At 35.6% G+C, this 19,504-nt stretch overlaps 1 protein-coding gene across 3 annotated transcripts in view; it reads left to right on the top strand.

Moving 5' to 3' along the window:
- ANKRD31 (ankyrin repeat domain 31) overlaps nt 1-19,504 on the top strand; it is a 69,306-nt gene that overhangs the window by 46,303 nt on the left and 3,499 nt on the right. For all 3 annotated transcript variants that reach the window (XM_080573593.1, XM_080573594.1, XM_080573595.1), the window contains 5 exons: nt 878-974; nt 2,789-3,836; nt 6,025-6,165; nt 6,793-6,889; nt 10,123-10,317. In XM_080573593.1, coding sequence (XP_080429719.1) covers nt 878-974; nt 2,789-3,836; nt 6,025-6,165; nt 6,793-6,889; nt 10,123-10,317 — 1,578 coding nt within the window. The remainder of the gene's footprint in view (nt 1-877; nt 975-2,788; nt 3,837-6,024; nt 6,166-6,792; nt 6,890-10,122; nt 10,318-19,504) is intronic.

Genomic DNA, 19,504 nt, shown 5'->3' on the forward strand with positions numbered 1-19,504 from the left:
ATTAATAAGAGTAGTATTTTAATATTTTTTCTATTTTAAAAAATGAGTACTGGCAGATACTGTGAAATAAGTTATTGGAAACATAAATGAAATTTTAATCATGTAATTATCCAGTTTCCGTGATAATGGAGATTTCATATCTCCTCTTTTAGAATCTTAGAAATGAAATTATATGTTTACTGTATTATTCCAGTAGTATCTGCTGATCATGACTTCTGAGCTCTCTTTTTGATATATGTCTAAGAAAAGAAGAGATCTAGAGAAGAAATTTTAATTGTTCCTCTTATTTCAGAAAAATACAGCTAACAAATGTGACAATTTCTAATCATATTTTGTCTTGTACTATGTATTAGATAATATGTAGGACCGTGATACGTATGTTTTTAGCACATATTTAACTAAGAACAGTCTAAACTCATCAAACTGTTTTATAATACTAAAATGAAAATGTTTTAGCCACCTTCTTACACTTGTGTAACTTCTGCACGTAGCCTCACATACCATTATTATATTATGCAACTCCTTGCAACACAAAGAAACTTTGAAAAAGTTTCAGTTCTTATCAGCCACAGGGCAGTTCTTTAATCTGTCCTGTTCTCATAACAACTTTCTAGGCTAGGCACTTGCACTTCAAAATTTTCTGATACTCAGACTACTTCAGTTTAAATTAAACTTGTGTTTAATTTTTCCTGGGAGCATTTTCTTTGGAAATACTCTACTTGTAAATAGCTTTTAGTGTGAATGACTGTATAAGGTTATGCTGTAAAAATATGTTTGTACTTTGGCTGTGCATTTACTACATCAAAAATGTTATTACTATTATCATTTTCTAATGCTATTGCCATCATAATTTTGATTATATCAAAATATTGGATAGATATGTATGTCCAAAGGCTGTGTCAGATACAAAATACTTTGAATGAAATGTTTGCAAAACAGAAAACAGAAAAGGATGCCCTTGCTAAAAAATACAGGTACGTGGAATATAAGGTTTGTATTTACAGGAATTCTTTAAAGCAGATGTAATTAGAAGTATACAGTAGTGTGAAAGCAAAAATAGGTGCTATTCATTCAGATTTTGCTGAATTTTTATCAATATTGGTTTCAGTTACTTCCAGTAAGAGGTAAATTACACAGAATATGTAAATAAGACAGTTTTATGTGAAGAGAAGTTAGGGTTCCAAACTATCCTTGTGAACAAGCTAGTGGCTGAATTAAAAAACAACATAATTAATTTAATATTTTCACAGTTTTGTCTGTCTTCTAATATTGAGAATGAAACTGTTCTAGAGAAAAATGATAAAATTTTCTGGGTATTGCAGATACCCTGCAGCTAATACAACAGCTGTCCATCAACAGTAATGAGCCAAATTACATTATATTTCCTTTTTATTATTTATATGGTATAAAGTTTATTTTAAACTAATTAACATATAAGCTTTTGCCACTCAAGATATGAATGTACGGAAGATGAGGAAGCATCATCATATTTTTTTATCTTTCTGTTATTCAGTTAGTTGGCCCAGGGAGAAATACTAATACTTCTCTATTTCAGTATGTTCCTTTGAAGATATTAAAATGTTTCTCTCACCTAAGAAAAAGGAGGGGAAAAAAGCACTGTATTTATCAGTGGCTGTAAATTGCTTTGCCTTTGTCATTCTAGTTGCACTATCTTTGCTTTGTACTTTCTCTTCAGTTGCAGCTTCTTTCTGTACCTATTTGGCAATAAAGCAACAAAACTTCCCAGAGAAACAGTGCTAGAAAAATGTGTGGAGCCTCACAGGCTTCTGTGGTATTCTGTAGTTGTCAAGGCTTACTAATATCAGTGATCAATGATATGCTGATACACTGATCATATCATGGGTTCTAAGCACGTGACAGCAAGCAGTATCACAGTACAGAATGGAACACCAATACAGTCACATTGTAGTTTAGCTGTCCTTGTTTTGTACGAACTAGTCTTGCTGTAGCTCTGTCCTGATCCCCTCTACAGTCTCTCTTTTCTCAGATTGGGATAGTGTTACTTGCATGGCGTCTCTGCCGTGGGTGGAGTTAAAAGCAAACTGCACTGCTGTTCCTTTGCCCACACATTGTGGTACTCCTCTATCTTTCCAGCAAGGAGCCAGAGCAATGGTGCAATCAATTATCTCATGAGGGGAGATGAGGAGAAAAGAGTGTTAGGCCATGCTGATGGTTCTTGTGCCAAAGTGGGAAAACAAGGAATTCCCTTCTAGCAGGAGGTGAATCCTTGGAAAGAATCTTACAGGGAGACCAGGTCAACTAGGAAGCAAGTCCTGATGAAGGGAAAGAGATTTCCAAACTGGCATACAACATCCTAAACTGCTTTTGTCTGAATGGTCATGTGATATTATTACAGTTTTGGTGTTCACTAAATGTTCTACGGTGGAAGACCATAAAAATATCTGATAGTACATCCTTTAAAAGCTTTGACTTCAATGAACCATTGCTACTTGCAATGATAAAAGGCTGGCCAATGGTAATAGAGACCCAGGTTAGATTCTATGAGTTAAGGGTGGTATAAGGTTTTTGCTATAGTTTTGAAGCTTTCATGCTACTTCTAGACAGAATTCTGCAGTTTGTTGTGTGTGAAACCTTGGATCTGAACCATTAACTTCATACATGATTAAAACATTGTTCAAATTTTAGATGTTGGCAAAGTCCTTTGAAACCTACTTTGTTTTTAGTGAGTTACATCTGTTTAACTGTTTTTGTTCTCTGTTCATAGTAACTATGGGGTCTTTAATAAGACTTTTCTAATTTTCTGTAGGGCTTCAGTGGAATCTTTTAAGAAGGGAGCACTGAGGGAACAAGTAGTTAACCTTGTTTCCAGGCAAAAGAGTCTGTTGACTGTTGCCCAAAACCAGAAGGAGTTAGTCCAGAAAATACAAAATTACAGAAAAACAAAGCAAGTATTCAGAGCAGCTCAGTTAGAGGACCAAATCTCAAACATACTTTTTTCCTACGGAAATGGTAAAGGACAAGGTTTAGCTGCTGATGAAATCATGCATCCTGATGTAGTTACATCTGATATGGGGCTTGGTGCCAGCATGGCTAATGGAAACAGAGTAGAAGCACATCTCTCTTTAGAAAATAGGTTTTCAGCTCAGGAATGCAGCCAACATCCAAACAACTGCCTGGCTGAGACAGAAGCAAATAAAGAAGCAATTAGAAGCAAAGAGGTTTCTGATCATACTTCAACATCTGAAAAGACGAAAAGAAAATACCCCTTCAATACTATGTCAAATGCTGTAGAAGTGGTGACAGTGCCTTCAGAAACTGCTGGTTCCACTGCTGAAACAAAGAATTCACAGCAAAACGGCATTGATTGCGTAGCAGTTGCAGAGCAAGGACACAAGTCTTTACATCCCACTCCAGCAACAAACACATTAAATATTTCAGAAGCCCGAAGCACTGTTGTCAATAACAATGTTTGTCAGCCAGGTGGTGACTGTCAGCAGGTTCTTACAGATGAGGATCTACACAGATACGTAAATAAGAAAGAAGCTTTCCAGCAACAGCACCAGCAAGTAATTGTGTCAACATCCACAGAGAACTTTTCAAATACTCTGCAGGGAATGATCTTTCAGTGCAGTGAGAACCCATTTAATGCCAACTTAGTGCTTACAAATCTTACATCAAACACAGATTACCCAGCAAACCTTAGTAAGAAATCTTCCCAGGGCTATAGTTATCAGGAATGTGGACAAAAACAAGTGAAGTATAAAAGAAAAAACAAGAAGAAGCTCCAGTTGATAGATCTACTTCAGTTGGGAAGGATTAAGCCAGGAGAAAATGTTTTAGAATTCAAACTGCAGGTAATTGTTGAGATATAATAATGCTAATATTAGCAAATAATGAAAAAAAATGGGGAAACAGCAGTCTGTATCTTCAGCATTTGGTAGTGAAAATTTTTATGCATTAGTTGCAGATAATCTTTTATGAGTTTTAAAGGAAGATGTTATGTACGTCTTCTGTTACCCCATGACTTTAACACCCCAAACACTGAATGTGTAAAGTTTGTGTTTAACTTTGCATTATCAGTTTCTTAGTATTTCCTGTTGCTAAAACCAGAGTGGAGTTGTTAGTTGTGTGTAATTGTGTAATACCCAGTTTTCAAATTGAAAGGAGGAGGTACATTCAGGTCCTTATGACAATGTGATTTTTGAAGCAACTGTTAGGTCCCTTAAATAAATAAATGTAACACTAAGGATTTCACTGTGCCACAGCAGACATGAATGCATGCAAAATTACTTGCTTACATGCCAGCTGGTTTTGGAGTCTGATGCGAACCACATTTGCAAAAAGTAAAAGTAAAATCAACGTCTTTTTAATATAAAAACATGCCCCTGTGCTTTCAAATACAAAGCAGATTTGCAAGACAGCTGCCAGGGAACTGGCTTTGTATTGAGTAAATGATGGAATTATTGACTGAATTCCCAGTTGTGAGCCAGTTGATTTCCAGGGCAACGTATTGACTAAAATATGAAAGGTACTTTTCAGCTAATCAGGTATAGTTAATGTAGAAAAGACCTTCATTTATGCACCTACAATCTGCTCAGGAATGCTTTTCTGCTGAGAGCAGCTGTTTGGTGTGTTACTCTGTTTAGTAACATAAGACAGTGTTAGGAAGTTACGGCTCTCTACACTGAGTCCTGTCATAGATCTATACACATTCTTCATATTGTTGAAGGAAATGTAATATTTCTCCAAACCCCAAGATGACTAAATTCAAGGATGAAGAATTTGGTATGCTTACTGTCATCTCTGAAGACCGTTACCTATGATATCAGCCTGATGCATGTGGATGTGAGGAATTATAACCCTATGTTGAAATGTTGATGTTGGGGGTTTAGAGAAGTCAGTGGTTTTTAGTAGAATGAAAATGGCACTCATGTCTTAGAAGACAGTGAGTACTGTAGAGATTGGAGTTAAGAAGCCAGTATCTGTTGCATTGCAAAGAAGTGATGATCAGTAAAGTTTCCTTCTTTGTAGTTACAGATATCTACCTGATAACAACATTTAGTGCTTAGTCCTTACTTAAGTTAGCTTTGGGTAGGCAGGATGCAATTTTGAACACTGTGGACCCAACCTATGAAACTGTAAACTGGATTCGGTGTTTGTCAGAATGTTTGGGTTAAACATCTTTGTTTAGACTCTTACAGACACAGAGCCAAGCCATTTGTCATGGTAGAAGGCAGTTGAATCTGATGGATAATTCTCCGTTTGTGATTGTTTAACCTCATGCATACTAAGCAAACTTACCAAGTTCTAACAGTCAACAATCAACAACCTACCAATCAACAACTATTTTTTGTTGTGTTAGCCTAACTGAGACCAGTATAACAAAACCATAACTTACTGATCTGTAAACAACTGTAAGCCATGCTTCCAGAGGTGCATATAAGTTTTCAGAACTGGTCTACTTGTCAGAGAGACAGTAACAATAAATTCTTTTATACTTAATTTTGCATGAGGTAGGGCTGTCAGGTTTCTCCTTTTAATGTCTCTTGATGTAGATGAAGTTTTGTGCAAATATGTTGAATCTTTGAATTGTTGTTGGAATTCTACTGTGACATGTATTTATTCCACACATCTAAGAGACTGACTTTGAGTTACAGTTTTTTGGAGTGTGGGTTCCTAAGTTCTCTTTTACAAATTAATTTATTCACAGCTCTGTTATGTCTAAGAGGAAATAAAATGCAAATACTGTTCTGACAAGCACTTGTTATTAAAAGGAATTTGATCTCAAACCTAGGGGGAGTTGTCCTCTGATAGTGTTATCTGTGTGGCCAAAACATCTTATTCTGTTGGAATAAATCCTTTTATCTTATGTATCACAGTTTACGATACATAGTGGCAGTAATTTTTTTTTTTTGAGAAAAAACAAGTTAGCTGCAACATTTCAGTTATATCATCCTTCATCATTTTCCCATATTTTAAGGATTTTACTTTAGATTTGTTGATTTATGAATTAAAAATTCCTCCTTAATTTTTATTTCTTAGGAATTTAGTCATAAAGCCACACTCTTAGAAAATGGCAAGATCAAAACAAGTGAAAACAAAATACTTCAGAATCCAGTTCAGTGGGTTAAAGACCTATTAGGAAATGATATTTCTGTGACATGGAAGTATGTGTGGAACAAGGTAGGCCTGATTTTACTCTCTGAAATAATACTAATAAATAGAAATAACAAATTTCACAAATCTGTAATTTATAAGGTAAAATGCAATTAGAAAATATTTTCACCATTTAGGACCTCTAGTTCTTAGTTCTTAAAACAGAAGACAGTACAAGCCTAAATTTTAAAGTCTTCTTACTGTTAATGAATAAGCAGCAAACGGAGAGGTACATAACCCCAGAAAAAGAGCAGATGTACAATGATGAACTAGTTCAGAGACCGTGGAATGCCCACTCTGTAAGCTCTCAGTGCTTTTAAAGAGTAGTTTTAAAAATGATTAAGAGACTGACAGGAAAAGCTGAAAGGTAGTTAAGAGAACAAAAAGGAGCAATCTTATTGAAATGTCAGAGTGTCAGGGACAAATGCTGCAAAAATAGTGGCATGGTTTACAGGGCTTAGCAGATGAAGTACGTTTTGTCAGTCAGAATTCAAATGAGCAGAATTTCTGCTTGATATTGATAGACACAGTTTGGACTATTATATGCATAAACTCAGTATTATAAGAAAAGTGAAAGTGAAAATTTGTCACCTATCAGAAAAAAAAAAAAAGTAATTAGAATGACCAGTTATTGATTTAGATTTGTTTGTACAGGTTACGTATCGTGGGAAGGAGTTGTCAAAACTTCTTGTTGAAGAAGTGCCTGTTTCTAATGACCTGGAATTACCATCACAACAAAGAGAGTCCTTGGGTACGTACCACAAAATCTAATATTCACCATGACTGAAAGCAGCAGAAAGTGATTTCTGAAGAGCTTAAATTCCAAATTCATCCATTGTTTTCTGATTTATTCTGTGCTACATGTGTACTGTAGATCTTGGGCTTGAAACATAGTGACAGAAATTACTAGTTATCTTTAAAGAAGTGCATATTTCTTTTCTTTCAGAATGTGTTTGTGTCGAGAGAATAATTATGTTATGGCTGCCGTATAAAAATATTTATGTAAAATTTTATCTAAAATATTTAATATAGAGAGAAAGTGAAGATTTTAATAAATGAATTTAATACTTTGTTTACTCTGTTGGAAACTCAGATACATGCATAACTTAATTGTATGTACATATTAAAGTCATATTAAATAATTTGTGTCAGTGGACATCCTGGTATGTTCAAGAAACATTAATAACTAGGGAGATATTCTCTAAAAATAATCAATCATAAGAAACAGAGTGCATTGATATGAGAAAATGACATTGAATAATTTTTCTCAGAACTGCGCAGTAGACTTAAGAACTTCGGCCTGATTTTGATAACTAATGTGCTTCCAGGGAAACCCAAGTGTCTTTGACAGTCAATTGCACTTGGAATCCGAACAGCTTTTGGGCTCTTGTAATTGGGTCTGTTAATTTGATGAGTCAGTGCACCTCACGTGAACTGGGATACCAGGCTTAGCCTGTTCTTAAGATACTAAAAGTAAATTAAGATATATTCTTGTAAAATATCTAATCTGATATTCAAACTATCATGTTCTACTGATAATTGCTTTAGGCTAAGAACACTGAGATGATGAGATTATATTGTCCTGCTTCAGTAAGTTAAGTTTTTACCGGGTGTAAGAGACTTAAAAAATGGATTTAGTCTCTAACTTCTTATAGGCTTTTGAATATTTCACTAGTTCTTATAAATTTCTCCTTTCATGGAAGATTTATGATAAATATTATAACTTCTAAAACAGGGAAATCAGTTTCTTCAAAAAATAGTTACTTGACAAACATAAATCAGACTGGGGATCAGTAAACTTTTTTTTTTTCTTCATGCCTTTCACACACAGCCCAGGGTGATCTAGGGTAATCTAGGAAAGAGTATTTAGAGAGATTTTGTTCTCAGGTGTAATTTAAGATCACATTAATATTCAACCATTAGTCCTAGTTGGGAAATTGAGGAGGGAAAGCTGAAGTGTTCTTGCTTTCAGTTCCATTTCAGATACTACATAGCCAGATACATACTAGGAAATTAAACAGGGTCTTAAAAATTTACAGAAGATGATCAACCTCTGTTGTTGTACTGTGAGAACGGTTGCAGGTGGTTTGAGAGAGAGCTCATTCCAAGGGCAGCTCCCAAGGGGCACTTTGCCTGCAGTCAGCCTGCTGGACAGCATAGGAAGGTTTGTTAATATGGATGCTAGCTACTCACAAACACACTTCTATTCTCTAATATGTAACATAACAGTCTAATATGTTATATTATTTTTTTAATATATACTCAAACACTACGTGTTTATAATAGAAGTGTATCCTGCCTATTTGAGGAATCACTCTTTTATTTTTCTTTCTGTAATAATGAATTGTATTTACTTCAAGACATTCCAGAGCATTGCTAGAAGAGAATACTGGGCCTGATAATTTGACTGTTTTCAGAGCAGAATGCTATTATTTTAAGTAGTACCCTTACACTTCTTCCAGCTTGCCATATCTTAGCTCAGTGTTCTGGTCACTGAGCTATTATATGAAGATGATGGGATAATGGGAAGAAAATGATCTGGCAGTGGCTATATCTAGCCATCTTTTAACAGCAAGAAACAGCTACTACTGAATTTTGCATACAGACCAATGTAGGAAGCATGTCCTAAGAACCTTTAACAAATTAAGGCTCTTAGGCAAGACAGGTGAAGGAGTTCCTGTTCTGTAGCTGCCGACAGCATAAGAAAAGTCCTAGTTTTTCAGCTTTTTGAGATGAAGGTACTTCCAGGATTGTACAGTAGCAGAATTTTAGGCCCTTGAGGAAGGTTAATGGAAATTACTTGAAGATCCCATGAAGCAAAGGAATCCCAGAGTAAGGCAAAAATTTTTAACAGTATTTAACATAAGTTTTACAAATTGCAATTTGGGAATGAATTATCTTAATCCCAACTAAATTGTACTTTAGACAGCTGTGCCTCTTCTTTGAGCCTTTAGTACCTTGTAGGATCACACTAGCAGAAAGCAGGAATTACTGTGTTCAAGTCTGAGTGAGAAATAAACATTGAGAAGATATACAATAATTCTAGACTGTCTGTATTCGGAGAAGCAGAATAAACTATGATTATATGGTTTGGAATTTATTCCTGTGTGCTTTCTGATAAATGCTGTAAAGACATAATGTTTACGAAAAAATGGCCAGGAATAAGCAAGGATTCAGAAGCAGATGTCAGCTGAAGAGCAGATGTCAGTTGCAGAGCAGATGTTCATTTCAGAAATTTTACATTTAGGTGGCTTAAAATAAAAGCATAACCAGTTTTAACCGTGAGTGTAATACATACGTACATTTTCCAGGTTGTTATTTTGGGAAGGTAGTCTTTGAAAAACAGTGTGATTAGTGGAGTTCTTGGGCCCTGGCAATCCCTGACTGCCTTTAATAGCCATTGGACACCTGTAAATATTAGAATGACTCCCTAACTTTAGTTCACGAAAGATGCAAAAACTATGAGTAATAAAGGGTGTTTTCAAGGGAACTGGGGTGATTTCTTAATGGCTGATCCACAGAAACTGTTTCAGAATGTTGATGTTAGTGTTACTTCAGGTACTGACCATGAAATGAGTGGCTGAGATCAGGAAGATTGCATGAAAGCAAGTAAGAGTAGTTTTGTTGTGATCATACGTGATACCATATGTTTCTGCTTTCCTTGAGACATGCAGTGAAACTCATGCATATTTAGTAGGCTACTTTTCAAGCTAAATTTGTATGGCATCTAAAGTAATTTTGCCAAGGAAAAAAGCGAATGCCCTAGTCATCCTCTAGCAGCTACATCTCAGATGTAAAGGAGCAGAAAACCAAAACCTCCTTACATATTAGAGAATGTCAAGCTGAGTGGAAATTTCAGGATTTGCCTGCAAGAAAGATAAAAAGCATAACTACTCTGTGTGTTAAAGCATTAAACCACCAGCACTAGATAATACTGGTATAAATAAATAGAATAAAGTTGTCTTGATCTTTTTGCACTCTCAGGAAAGAATTTTATCACAAGGGACCCCAGCAACCACACCCAGCACTACCCGAGTCCCTGCGCTGACTCTGTTCTACCTGTTGGGAGCTTTGACCTGAGCAACATGCATCCAAGAACTCAGACAGAAACTGCGAAAACATTGCTATGCACTGAAAGAGAAGCAGCTGAAAGTCTCCCAATTACCAGAGAATTAAGGAGTAAGGTTTTTTTGTTTGTTTGTTTTTTTAACTGGTTAAAAAAAAACAAATGGTGGGGGCAGGGGATATAAAACAGTTACACAAGATAAAAAGAAAGCAGGTTGAACGGAATTGATTTGTCTGGGGGAGGGAAAGAGTGCTGGGGAAAAATGATGACTCTGCTGATGGGTTAGATTGATCTAAAAGAGGTAATAATGAAGTTTTTGAGAGCTCCGTATGTTCTACTCTCCTGCATCCAAATTAGAAACATTTTGTTATTTTGATGTAGTTAATAAAATAACTCTACGTCATTTGAAGTGTTTAGTTGCTTGTCTCAACAGAGTAAGAGCAAAGACAAATGCTTTCGGGAAGTGAAATATGATATAACAGCACTGTGGAATAATATAATTAGTGTAGTCTAATTTAGAGAGAAGAGAGGAAATGTTACTGAGGATGCTGAGATCTGTGTGGAGTTCACTGAGCTTTTAAATTTGTATTTTCAGTATTACATGCTGATTGCACATTAAACCCGATCCGTAGTATTTGCACAATTTCAATGGTGGTTACTGCACTTTGAGCTAGCATTTTTGCCTCTACTGCTGTTGATTACACCACAGAGGGATGACCACCAACCCTGATCAACAGCAGTGCAGAGTCAGAGTGGTCAGCTCAAACCCTCACCATAGCCAATGTCACCGTGCACTGAAGTGGGTAACAGTGCTGAATCAGTTCCTGCTGTGGCAAACAGGAACAAGGATATCTATCAGAGGTGACAAGTGTCTACATCTGTATCATCCACTGTAAACCAAAAGAGTGTCCACACAGTAGAGTGATTCCTTACACTTCTGCAGGACTATAGATAGGCCCTTCAGCTGCAGTACAAAAGATGAAGTAAACCCTGGAGTTGAGAATCTTCTGCAGAAAATGCTTTGTTAGCCTAGTTCTCTGTGTGTTTGTGTGTGTGTGTTATAGAAGAAATTATAGTGAGTGTCTTAACTGCCAGGGCAGAATATTTGGAGGGAGGTGGTTTTAAAAATCACAAGAAATAGATTATATAACACATTATGTTAACATTTGTGTTTCAAACAAACAAACAGGCTGAACTCCCTTTGATATGAATTGAAAAGTTACATGTTATGGCTCACAGGAGTTGTGTTTCTCTGCTGAACAAATGATTAGCCAGCCGTGTTCATTTTTTCTCAAGGTACTAGTTGTCGCTCTGCTTACCAACATAACTGTCTGGTAGCATGTGTGGTCCTCGTCACCCTATTATCTGTGTGGTCAATCCTGTCTGGAAACTTACAGCAAGAGGGTAGGTTCATTTTGTAGACAAAGGTTCATTTTGTAGACAACAATCCCCACTCTAACAGACGTGGGGATTATGCAAAAATAAAAATGTATAATAAAATAGAAATTAGTAACTTGGAAATTCACAGAAACATTGTTCCATGTATAGATTTTTTTAATTATTTGCTGCAAGTGCTCTTTTAAGTGAAGGAAGGAACTTCTTATTGTGCAGTATAATCTTTAAAAAAAAATGTAACAACCTTTTTTCCACTTTTTGAGCTTACAGAACCCAAACCTTTTGTATCCACTTCTGAGGAGAGCCTTTTCAGATTTCAAGTCTGACCAAAAATATTTTTGAATATAAATTATCAAAATCAAACTCTTAGTTAGGAATGAAAATTCTTTAAAAACGAATGTCTCAGTGTATTTTATTGAATCTCTTAAATGAAGCTTTGGGAGTGCCATGAGAAGCCATATAGCTCAAAGATGGATTTGCTGTATTGTTTGCCCTTTACATTTGTTTCCTAAGAAACACTCAGATGCACAATGCCATTGCTTCTTTACTTCATGCTAAATAAATTCTGAATGTAAAGCTCAGCCATTTTAAATTGACTTTTAACTAGTTTTCTTTTGTGGCTTCGCTAGTCCTGAAAAAATGATAGAAGTGTAATTAATTTCAGTTTTCTTGCTAGTCAGTCTTATCTTCTTGTCCTTATGCAGTAGAAAGTTGTGAGGCTGAAACTGCTGATGTGGCAGGAGAATATTTAAATCCAAGTGCTTCAGCATCATGAAAGAAAACTATGAAGTATTTCTATACCTCATAGATAGGTGTAACATTAGGGTACTAGTAAACATTGCATATACATATTTGCAAGAATCTTCCATTAGACTCTAATCGTGAACTCTTCAGAAGAGGGATCTCTTTGCTTCATTGAACTTGTTGAAATATTACTTAGGTATTAGTCCAAAACCCAAATCTGGCCCAGTGTAGTTTATATTTCCTTGCCTTAAGTAACTGTAATGTAAAGAAATGTAACCCACACTTGAAAGCTTGTAATACTTTTGGTGCTGCATAGAGTTCCAGTTCAGAGCTCCAGATTCTGCAAGGCTTAGAAAATAAAGTCAGAAACTACTTTCACTGAAAAACTCTACAATTATTATCTTCATGTTTTTGGAGAATAGCTGAAAAAGATCTTGAACACTTAGTGATTCCAAAATCAGTATGTGAATCAAGAACCCCAAGGTTAATTCTTCTTTCTTTCCTAATTTTTTTTTTTTTTTGGTGGGGTGGGGATGGGGTAAGATGGAGAGGTGGGGAGGACACACAAAATATCATGACTCAAAGGAGCTTGATTCTGTATATCTGAATTTTTGTGGTTGGGAATTATTGAAGTAGTGGCCCATCGTCACTATCAATAATGGCAATAATTATATGGAAGAGGAGAAGTACATGGAAGTGTAAAAAAAAAAAAAATCCACAGCATCTTAAAAATGTGCTTCCTGCATTTAATAAATGTGTCTTCCTTGTTACCTGTAGCCGAATATTCATTAACCACACAATGTCCTTATTTATGTGACTGTAAAAGACAGGGGCATGCACTATATATTATTTATATTTTCTGCTACTTTATATTTTGTACTTTGGAAGCAGAGTGAGATCGTAGACAAATACTCCTATCCAGAATATTTTCCCATCTCAGTTATTTCATGGTGCAGCTATTATTTGAATTCTGGCTTCAAAAATTTATTTTTGATGGTGTTTGAATGCATGCTGTGTTCTCTTCTTTATGGCTTACAGACAAAATATTTAAAAATATTTTCCAACACTTTTAAGTTCCAGACATTTGCTTTAGGTAGTTACATACTTTATGAAGAAGCAAATAGTTCTGTCAGCAGAATTTACAAGGCTGTATTTTCCAGCAACTTTGCATGCCATAACTGAAGTGTAGGCTTACTCCATCTGCACACTCTGCCTTTCCAAAATCCTCTACCTGCTCTTACTTGACCATCAGCAAGGTAAAAGGCAGAATGTTGTGTGACTGACTGGGAGTTGAGCTGAGTGGCTAGCAAGAACCAAACAAAATTCACTTTTGAGATGGCCAGAAAGGAAAAACAAGGAAAGGACTACATGTTGTGGAAACCAACTCTAAGAATTTAATTTCTTACCTGGTTTGTGTTTTTTTTAATTAACTAATTTATTTATTTCTGAAACTGGAACATTGCTTCAAAAGTAACTAGGTGACAGCGAGAGTGATCTCACAGAACTATAGAGTACTGTAGGTCAGATGGGACCTCTGGAGGTCTCCAGCCCTGCCTCCTGCTCAAAGCAGGGCCAAATTCCAAGTTAGATAAAGTTGCTCCAGGCCTTGCCCAGTCAATTTCTGAATATCTTCAAGGATGGATGTTCCACAACATCTCTGTACAAGCTGTTCCAGTGCTTGACCATGCTCATGGTGAATTTCTTTTCCATATATCTAGTTGGAATCTTACATGTTACAATTACTGACAGTTGCTTCTTTTCCCTGTGCGTAAGAGATTCATTTTCTTAAGAAGTCTGGCGAAAAGTAAGTAAACTGACTCCTAAAAGCTTTAAACAGTGTCTCTCTGGCCTTTTTACTTTGTGAAAAAAATAAAAAATAAAAAAGGTGTAAAGGAAATACTTTGATAACTGACCTTCCAGTTGCACATAGCAGCTTTTCATCTGCTTTGGTGGTCCTGTGGAGACTGCGAGAAGACTAAGACAAACAGAACTGTTGTAGATAACGTTCCAAATACACATCTATCTTTTTTCTACCTTACTCAAGAAAGCGATAAATGAAAAGCAATGTGATTAACAGCAAGCCTCAAGAGGAAATGCTTTCAGCTGCTGTGTTGCTTGAAACAGGGAAAAGACAGACTTTTTGTTTTTGTCAAATTAAGGCAGTTAGTAGACAACCTCATAATCTTACCTTGATGAGCTTTCAGGTAATATTGCACTTTTTTTTTTTTCAGGACCAACTTTTCACAAAGTTGGAACAAATCTTCTAAGGAAAACAGTTCAGTGTTTAAATCACCACACAATAACAGCTAGGGAGAAGCCTCTAGAAGTTGTTCTGAGACTCCACATAAAATCTACGGAATGAATCACAGCTCTTGTAGATTTTGCCAGTGCACAAAAAGCATGAACTATTGGTTTTTCTATCAAATAATTGTTCTGACCTGAACTGTAAATTGATTTATACATTGTCTTCTGTTTCTTACAATCTACATTTCAGTGTGCTGTAAATTGTGAGAATTTTAAAGTGTTACTTTCTAATTACTCAGGGTTGTTTCTGGAGCTGGTTCTTACTAACTTGGCACATTAAACTCAGGTTTTCTAAAATGCTTAGATATAATTTTAGAGAACTCTGTATTTGCCTTCCAAATGAGTACACAAGTGAATTATTGTCTAAGCAAGTGTAAAATAATAACTCAAAATAGTAAGTCTAAAAAGAGAGAAACCTGTGGTGGGAACCTGCAGCCTGCTAGTCAGACCGAGAAATAGTCTCCTATTAATCCTTTTAGAGCAATCTTACTGCCTTTTAATAAATGATATCGGTAAATGCATTTGTTGTTATTGGAGAACTTAGTAATTTGATATTTAAGTAGAATGATTGACTTAATCCAGAAATGGAAAGGTCATCTGGACAGCTATGTAAAAATATTTGGGTTAGAAAAAAAAGGAATCAGGCATAATGTTTTATATTTAAAATACTTTTTTTTTTTTTTAATAAATTCAGTCTTGAATATAGATTCTTTTATGGGAGTCTGTATACATTTCAAGATTGATATTTGTGTGTTTGTCAATAATGCCTCTCAACTTTTTGGGAAAAATAAAATTACAGCTACACTGAAGACAGGAAGAAACTGTCTGCTGAGACTTAAATTATTCTCTCTTTTCCCTGATAGCCTATTGTAACATTTTATTTCTATATTGTAACATTCTCTTTCTGTAAGGAATTTGACGTTTTGAGTTCCCAGACTCGTAAATAAAAATCTTAAAATACTTTAATACAACAACGCAATGGCCCTGAAGAGTAGCAATTCAGAGTGTATGATACCATATAAAGTATTCATTACTGGCTAACATGCATATACCCAATGTATCTAGCAGATGAGAAAAAAATGTTACTGTATAAGATTATGATGTGGGCACAGGTTTTAATGGGGAATAATATACTGTATTTATATCACCTATATAGGCACTGCTTGCAGAAAAGCTATGAAGTATTATTAATATTATACTTTTTTTTTCCCCCAGATATTTAAAAATAGATTTGCTAGTAACTGTATCTCTCCACAAAGTATAACATCTCCTTGACTGTGTTGTGGGAACAATACTTCCTGCTACAAGAAATATAAAAATAATTAAAGAAATTTCAGTGTAAACCTTGAAACTGATGCTTTAGAATAAAAGGCATGAATTCCTGCTCTTTAATCATGCCTGCAAGTCCTTTTTCCATACAGAAGCAGAGTGTAACAAGAAAGGTCACTGTTATGAAATGAATTCAGAGAAGAATGATTCTAGATACCTAATCATTTTTTCTGCTTTATGACATTGCTTTTGTCAATCTTACTGGAGGACAAAAAGAAAGAATGAAGTCCTGAGAAATGTTATTCTTTGAGTAGAAGAAGAAACATTGCTTTCTCAAATCTACCATTTTATGTAGCATCAAGAGAATAGAATAATGATCTGTGAAAGCATGAATTAAATTCCAAATTATTGCCATGTGAATTCTATTTATAGGCAAATGATGAACTGAACCTACAGGTGATCTGTGGTGAGTAGCTGTCTGATTTGTGAATGAAAGAAGCATAGGCTGGGTGACTATCAGAAGGTGCTCTAAGTCCTCCTGATACAATCTTAGCTGTGCGCTGAACTGCAAGTGGTCATTATAATCCATTAGTTAGCTTCCAAGTGGAAACGATTCATTTATTTATTTCACAAGATGTTACAAATAACCTTCAAATTTTTTGAAATGGTACCTACCAGTATAGATGGTACCTACTAGTATAGAAAATACAGCAAATGTACTTGATAAATTAATTTTTGGGGAAAAAAAGTGCTTTCCAAATCAGGATGGAGGTGGATGCAGAGTGTCACAAAGCAAGTAGCCAAAATCCATGCTGGCCTGTATCTTTTAGGGAATACCTTACCTTCAGGTATCTGAATTGGATGTCATGTCTGATTGTTAGACAAATATCACTAATCTGTTTGTAAAGGCAAAGACCTTGGACTACAGGATACAGAGAACGAAAATCTGTCAGAATGAAGATCTACATCACATGAAGTGAGTCAAGAACTGTGGGGAGACCTGGAAAGAAAAGGCATTTTGAGGGGAAAAAAAAACAACAAAAATAAGACAAACAAAAACAGTTACCATGGAAGCATCTTATTTTGTCAGAGAAAGATCCAGTCTTACAATGGTGAACTGTCCACAATCATCTCATTTTCCAAGATGCCAATTAATGTCTTAATTAGCTGAAATAAGTCATTTGCAACATTACCACTAGCATGGGCAGAACTCATGTGCCTCAATTCAGTAGCAGCCTTTTAAGAGTCACAGGATCTAAATGTTGTTTATGTGAGGTTCTGGATGTCATTTCTGGGTATGAAGGGCCAATGCATGATGGGATTCCTGGTTTATGGCTGGTGTTCTCTATTTGGGTTCCTGAAAGGAGCACAGAAGAAACCCAAGAAACCTGAAATCTAAGGCTGTGGGTTTTTTTTTTTTTTTCTTCTAAGTCTTCACTGCCGAATCGTAGATCAACTGCTGACATCTTTCAGTGTGTTGTCCGTAGAGTTTCTCTTTGCTGATGCATCTGTAGCCCGCATCTAGACTTATTGCACCTACCCAGATCTGCTTGAGCTAGATGAATAGCATCTCCTGTGACTTTGCTACAGATATCACAAATCAGTTAGGCTTCCTCTCAGATGTAGTAATAACCTTCACCTGTATTACAGAAGTATGGACACTAGATTGACTGCTGCCTGTATATTGACTCAAATATGCTGGTGGTTATAATGTAAGGGCATTTAAATAACTTTTACAGATAATTTACATCAGCAAAATAGTTACAAAATGCTTAATGGTATCTCTGGATGGTTTCAGCAATTTGTAATTGGAAAAAATACTGGTAGGATAGCCATTTAAAAATAAATAAAAAATAATAATAATAATAAAAAGATCTTTCAGGGGATATTTTAGTGATCAGAAAATGGAGACTGCACAGAAGTAGCAATCATTGGTGACTAACCTTTATGCAACTGGAGATTCTGGTCTGACATTTATATTTTTGTGCCACTAATGGGAATTATATAGCACTTAAATAGAATTTTCAGGTTCTTATCTACCACAGAAGCAAGGTCTTGCAAAGTTGTAACAAAATGAAAACAGAAGTTGAAAAACATTTAAAAAGGTTTCAAAAATGTAAGGCTGAAAGAGATACCAATGCACACAGAGAAGTTCTTGGCAGGCAGGATGGAAAAAGTATCAAGGGAACATGTTTTCTCCAGGTTTACAGAAAAAAAAAAAAAAGAGAAAAAAAAAAGAAAAGTTAATTCTGATATTGATAATGATTGGCACTTTATCTTCTAGCTTATGAAGGTGGAAGAAAACTGAGAGCACTTGACAAGACAGCAAAGGTGGTAAAGCAGAGAAAGACCCTGGCTATGTGCATACTACCTGCCTAAGCTTTTTTCTGAACCTGAGGCACACATTTGAGTTTTGGATACTAGCATGGGAGCAGTTCTGCACTGCTAAAAGCCTGTAAGCTGCCAGTAAGGGGATGAGAGTTAACAGATGGCAAAAGGGAGAAAGGAAACTTCAAAGTGGGTATTAAAATGTTAAACATAATAGTAAGCAAAGAGAGAAAAGGGAAGAAGAGCTGAGAAAGAAAAAGGGAAATGAGAAGGAAGTTAGTTGCTTATTTCAGAATATGGAGTAGGAAACACAGGGACTAAATGTTAAAAAACCGATTGATACCTGCTAAGGAAAAAGAGATTGTGTGTGGATGTAGAAACTCTCTTACCCAACACTGCTGTTCAGAACCAAGGGGGAGGCTTTGGAGTGGATAAATTGTAGTGCTTTTGCTAACCATTACCTAAAATTACTAAAAATCAGAGGTTAGAATGAAAAGGATTTTTTTTGTTTGCTTCTGGTTTTGTTTGTTTGTTTGCTTTTGTTTTTGTTTTTAAAGTATACAATCAGGTAAATTTGTATTTATAATACAATGCTGGTATTTACAAAATCTTCATCCAATTGGTAAAACATTAATTTGACCCAAAGGAATCAACAAAGAAAGCCATCAGCTGCCAGCGAATCAACGAACAAAACCAATAGATTTATCTGGTCATAACTTTATTACACTTCCAAATTTTATTTTGGATTTTTTTTAAGTTAGAATATTGCAGTGAGAGTGCTGAAAAGATCATTTCCAAAAGTAAAAAATGGATGTCTTTTCTCCAATTATGATATGAAAAGATGTTGTTCATATAACTTCAGACTTTGCCAAGAAGTCTCCCTGTACTTACCTGCAATATGTGGGCATTTCAGGATGAAAAAGCTTTTTCAACAGATTGAAACAGGTTGAAGTCATGCCTGTCGTGTTACTCTAGACCCAGTATTAATGATAACCTTTCAGCTCAGTTTCTGCCAGTTTATTTTATCAAAATATTCCCAGGCTTGCTTTTAAGATTTTTTTTTTTTCCTGAAGGCATTGTCCGCAGAACTGTTTTGTAACTTCCCATTCAAGCATTTCTCCTTACACTCTTTGAAAATTAATTCCAGTTGAGTGTGTAAGGAACCTCTGGTGTGACTGACTACTCCTTCATAAGAGATATAAGCTTTGTGTGAGGAGCACTGTAATGTTACCTCTCGGATGGGGCATGCATTCAGCCTGC

This window comes from Anser brachyrhynchus (assembly GCF_964034855.1).
Source record: "Anser brachyrhynchus genome assembly, chromosome: Z".
In the NCBI taxonomy this organism is placed as follows: domain Eukaryota; kingdom Metazoa; phylum Chordata; class Aves; order Anseriformes; family Anatidae; genus Anser; species Anser brachyrhynchus.